At 34.2% G+C, this 5,328-nt stretch overlaps 1 protein-coding gene across 1 annotated transcript in view; it reads left to right on the plus strand.

Annotated features, from left to right (window-relative positions):
* The window catches only part of mcoln2 (mucolipin 2), a 14,834-nt gene that overhangs the window by 5,097 nt on the left and 4,409 nt on the right, over nt 1-5,328 (plus strand). The window contains exons 8-10 of the mRNA XM_015378655.1: nt 1,149-1,250; nt 1,467-1,589; nt 4,020-4,226. Coding sequence (XP_015234141.1) covers nt 1,149-1,250; nt 1,467-1,589; nt 4,020-4,226 — 432 coding nt within the window. The remainder of the gene's footprint in view (nt 1-1,148; nt 1,251-1,466; nt 1,590-4,019; nt 4,227-5,328) is intronic.

Raw genomic sequence — 5,328 nt, forward strand, 5'->3', positions numbered from 1 at the left:
TAAAAAAACAAAACACTGCAGTTATCACATTTCAAATAACCATATCTCTTGGTTGTGCTTGAACCACCATCCTATAAGGACCATAAATTTGTCTTACAACCATTTTTAGTTTATTTTCGGTAGTTTAATGGTATTGAGCAAATTGTTGTTTAACAAATTTGACCATGAATAAAGTGGATGTGTCGCTGGTTAGTTTGTATCAGTGATCTGCTGTCTCTAAGGTTTGGAGCTTGAATCATTCCTTTTGTTAACAACTTCATAAATATAGACATTTTTGTTGTTTTGGGTATTCTTGTCTCTTGCAGTTCTAAATTCAAATGATCAACATTTACTAGTGGCAAACTGCTGGTTTGAATATCCACATTTGCTAGAAAATTAAGTTAATTGATCATCCAAATTAATTAGCTCTTAAAGGCAAGTAGTCCTTGGTTAAAATGATCTTTTGACCAGAAAATATCCTATGTGAATTACTTTTTAATTAGAATAAAAAGTTATTTATTAGAACATGCTAATATTCATAATTGGATAAGAATAACACATGATGTATTAGATTATTCCTGCAGGCAGTTATGATTTAAAGATCTGATCCTTTTGTAAAACATGTTTGCCCATTCAGAGGTTTAGAAGCTATGCTGGTTAAAGTGAATGGTCATTTTCTCCTCATTCAGAAATTGTGGCATTCTTTGAATTCATTCTGTTCAAATGGAGACGTTTAGTGTTAATTATACAGATAAATGTAGTATAACCTTTGATTTTTACATCTAGTTATTTCCTGAGTGTGTAATAAACTTTCCAGTAGGCGCTTGTATAATCTTTAGTGACCTTTGGCATGAAATCCCAGCATGTTCATAAACAAGCTGAATGATATAAAGTTAATTATTAATGACACATTCTGTGTGTAAAATCATTGGTTGTGGACTTTAAAATACTATTATGAATATAACTATGTAGTTTGCTGTGAATATTGTTCAAATGTTTGATCAATTGTGTGTTAACTTCCTACTGGACTTACTGTTAAAGTTGCATGCATGATTTACCTTTTGGTTACAAGGAGTTTAATTTTTCTTAAAGAACTCTGAGCATATTTTCTAATGTTGGCATCATTCTCTATATTTTTATCCGAATTTCTGTTATTTTGCCACCTGTAGAGTCTGACAAGTTATGATGTCTGCAGCATCTTCCTTGGAACCTCTACATTACTGGTATGGGTTGGTGTGATCAGGTACCTGGGATACTTCCAGAAATATAATGTAAGTTCAGAGTGTTTTTGTTCTTTAGGATCTTTTGTCAACTAACTCGGTTCTTGGTTGCCTTTTGAATGCATTTAGTCATTGACACAGATTTGCACGTGGACCTGTTAATGGTCTGTTTTTTTTTCAGAAACATGGCCTCTAAAATGTTTGAGGAAAATCATGAATAAATGTTTCTTCTTAAAGGCTGAAACCTAATTTCATGAATGCATTTAGGTCCTGATTTTAACAATGAAGGCAGCCTTCCCTAAAGTTCTTCGTTTCTGCTGCTGTGCTGGCATGATCTACCTCGGTTACACGTTCTGCGGGTGGATTGTACTGGGACCGTACCACGAAAAGGTTGGTATATAATGGGTTTTTAAAGGCTCTGCTTAGACATGAGGGTTTGTTTGAAACCCTGCAATGAGTCATGCTGTGAGAGGTGTGAAGCAACTCTAACCATAGAGGAAATATAACGTCTGTGTTTTTTTGTTTTTTTTTTGGTGACTAATGCTGTTTTTCCTCAATAAATGTTGAGGTCACATGTTCCTGTGGTTAAACAAGGGAAATCTAAATGTCTGAAAGTGTTTCCATTGAAATTCCACTTTTATTATGCAGATTTACCAGAGTACATAAGCTATTAATGTCAGCATTTTTGGGGGAAAAAAATGAGGAAATGAATCAGCAGCCCTCTCCTGCATTACTAAACAAGTCAAATTTTTATTTGTACTTTCTGGACATTGCTCCTTATATCTGAGCTTTATAAATTAAAAAGCCAAAACCATTTTGTTTTGAGTTACTAAAAGAAGTTTCTCTTACAAAAAAAGACTAAATGGTCCTTCATTTTTGGATCAAATGTCCCATTCCCATATCTCTAATGCATTTTGTTTCAAAGAACTGGTTTATGTTGAATAACTTGAAATCAAGGAATTTTACTTGATTTATTTACTTTGATCTCATGCCCTACATTTAGAGTGTTAAAATGTAAATATTGAGTTTGTGAAAAAAATTAAGGTCTAAGAGTGATGTTTTTATTTCAGATTATGCATTATACCTTTTTTTTATATTGTGGAAAAAAACAAACAAATACAATGAACACATGTAAAAACATTTTAAATAAAATTATTTTCATATACAGGAGGTGCATAATATTTTAGTATGTGTAGTGGAACTGCTTGCTTGCTGCGAGCTGCATGATTGATGGATGGGAAAACAGAAATAAAGATAGATTTAAAGCAACCGAATCTTAAGTTGCTGTAAGAGTTCAATGCAACCACTAGATGTCAGTGTGTGTGTTTTTTTTTGTTTTGTTTTTGTTTTGTTTTTTTTCTCTCTTTTTGTTTTGTTTTTTCCCAATTCAGTTCAAATATACTTTAAGTCCTAAAGGAAACTTGAATAATAATTAAGAAAATATTACAATTATTCCAATTTCCTTATGATGGTTTCCTTCAGTGCTGTACAGGCTGTTACTATGTGATATTCTGCTCTGTATACATGTCTTGTTAAGATTAGAATACTTTCTAATAAAAAACAAACAAATTATTGTTAGGCTGCCATACACCTAGTATTAAATAAATCTTGATATTTATCTTTGAAATTATGATTAGAAAACTAAAGGTGAACATATATGCTCTTTTCAGCTTACAGTTAAAGAAACTAAGGAATGTATGTAGAAAAACTGTAGAGCATGCATTTATGAAGAACACTTCAAATGTTTTGGCACTTTAAGAACTTCAAGCCATCTGCCCTTAGCCACTGTTTAATTATTAATCAGCCTCTTTAAAGGCATACAGATTGTCTGTGAGAGGAAAAACCCTTGTCAGCAAGTGGCATCAGGAAGCCGTGTGTTTAACTATCCTCCTCTGTTAAGATAAATAATTTACGGAAGTCTGACCAGGAGTGGAGTCAAAACAAGTCCTGCCCAACAGAAGCAAATTTGTTCAGACGGTGCCACATCAGCTGCTCTGCTTCAACTGGTCCACTGCAAATAAATGGTGTTGATCTTCAGCTGGTCAGCAAGGGTTCCTTTATTACACATTCAGGATCTGATGGCACATTTCTCAAAATTGTTTTATACAAATATGAAATTCCTATTCTATTAACCAGTCAATATCATGCTATAACATATGGCATTCTGTTGTTTCCCATTTACACCTTAGTTTTCTAATATTTTTGCTTCATGGCAAATTATACAGCTTAATGGGCTTGTAACATATGTAGTTTTCTCCATGCTGCAGTTAAACATGGATTTTCAGTCAGGGTATTTGCAGAAATATGGCCAGGGAAGTACACTGACATTATGTCAGCCCTTCCAGGGACCTCCGTGTATTTACTCAAGGAACAAACAGAGGATGTCCTTAAACTCTACTTTCTATACATCTGACTATTCTCCCTTATATCCATTGAGACGCAGCAATCGTTTTAATACTGTTGCTCTCTGACGAATTACTGCTGCTGACATGATGACCGCATCTGACATCTATGATCCTCCTGCAAGACATCTGTTTTTTGTTTTTCATTTCAATCTTTGTGTCGTGACTAGCCAGCTGTTATGATTCTGTCCTCTGCATCGTTTCTAGATTGAGCCTGTTTTGAGATCTTTAGTCATTTTTGTTTTCAGTTCTCTTTAAATTCTTAATGTATGTAGTTTACCCATTTCTCTATGTATACAAGTTTGTTCAAACATTAATGTATAACTTGGTATTAAACATAATTATTAGAATAACATTTTTTTTTTTCAAGCAAAAACTAAACATTTTTATTACTAATTTCTTACCTGCTTCCCTTTAGTTCGAGGGCCTGAGTCGGGTTGCAGAGTGCCTCTTCTCCTTACTGAATGGGGACGACATGTTTACCACCTTTGCCCAGCTAAAGGACAAGAATACCCTGGTGTGGCTCTTCAGTCGGGCTTACCTTTACTCCTTCATCTCCCTGTTCATCTACATGGTGTTGTCCCTTTTCATCGCTCTCATCACAGACTCTTATGAGACAATTAAGGTAAGATATTCAAAAGGGGAAGACTGCAGCACTATTTGCGCACTGACGTTTATGGTGCCTTGCAAAATTATCCATTACCTTTTGATTCTTTCCACATTTGATTATGTACAAACAAACTTTAATAGCTTTTCTTTTATCAAAGCCTTTTTTTAGCCTCATTACTTTTTTTTTCTTCCATTAAGTGTCCTATATTAATAGAATAGAATAGAATTCAACTTTGTCATTGCAATGTCACGAGTACAAAGCAACGAAATGTGGTTTGCATCTATCTAGAAGTGCTATACAGGATATAAATATTGCAGGTGTATGTACAAGCAAAAAGTTATAGTTGGGGACTGTAAAAATGTTTGTATAAGTATGAATATGGGAGCTACATGCACAGATTATACAGAATATACAGGATTGTTAGTAAAATGATTATATATGTATTAGTGGGTTTATAATACAAGTAATTGAGGAAAATATTAAGCCTATTTTATGCAATCCTAAAAAAATGATTGCCCATGATGATATGACCAAACATTACTTGTTTCTGCCAGAAGCTGCAAATATCTCAGACAGCGTGTAGAAATCCTGTTGCTTGTAAAACTGCTGGTCACACACCTTAAAGTTACAGTCGGTTTACCAAAGCTGAGCACTGCTTTTAAATAAGAGGAGAATGGGGGACTCCGCTGTCTTCTTGAACAGATGACATCACGAAATAAAAATGTGATGAAAAAGAAAATGACTGAGGCAAAAAAATCTATGCACTGTGGGATATAAGGTAGAGATGATCATTTTTTTTTAAACAAAAATTTCTAAATTATTATATTGGAGGAGTTTCATTGACTTGGGATGGAAATATTCAGAAATCTGTATACAATCCTTGGCTGTCCGAACGATCACCATAACCCCTAAATATCTCAATCACTATATAGAGCAGGGACTATATAGTGGACTTTATATTAGCTCGGTTAACAGACCATCCAGACAGATGATCACTACTTTGTGCGTGATGCCTGCACCATCTTTGTTTTAAGCATTCTGGAATATATACTCACCGGCCACTTTATTAGGTACACCTGCCCAACTGCTCGTTAACACTTAATTTCTAAGCAGCCAA

The sequence above is a fragment of the Cyprinodon variegatus genome, unplaced genomic scaffold, assembly GCF_000732505.1.
Source record: "Cyprinodon variegatus isolate N-32 unplaced genomic scaffold, C_variegatus-1.0 Scaffold176, whole genome shotgun sequence".
Taxonomy (NCBI): domain Eukaryota; kingdom Metazoa; phylum Chordata; class Actinopteri; order Cyprinodontiformes; family Cyprinodontidae; genus Cyprinodon; species Cyprinodon variegatus.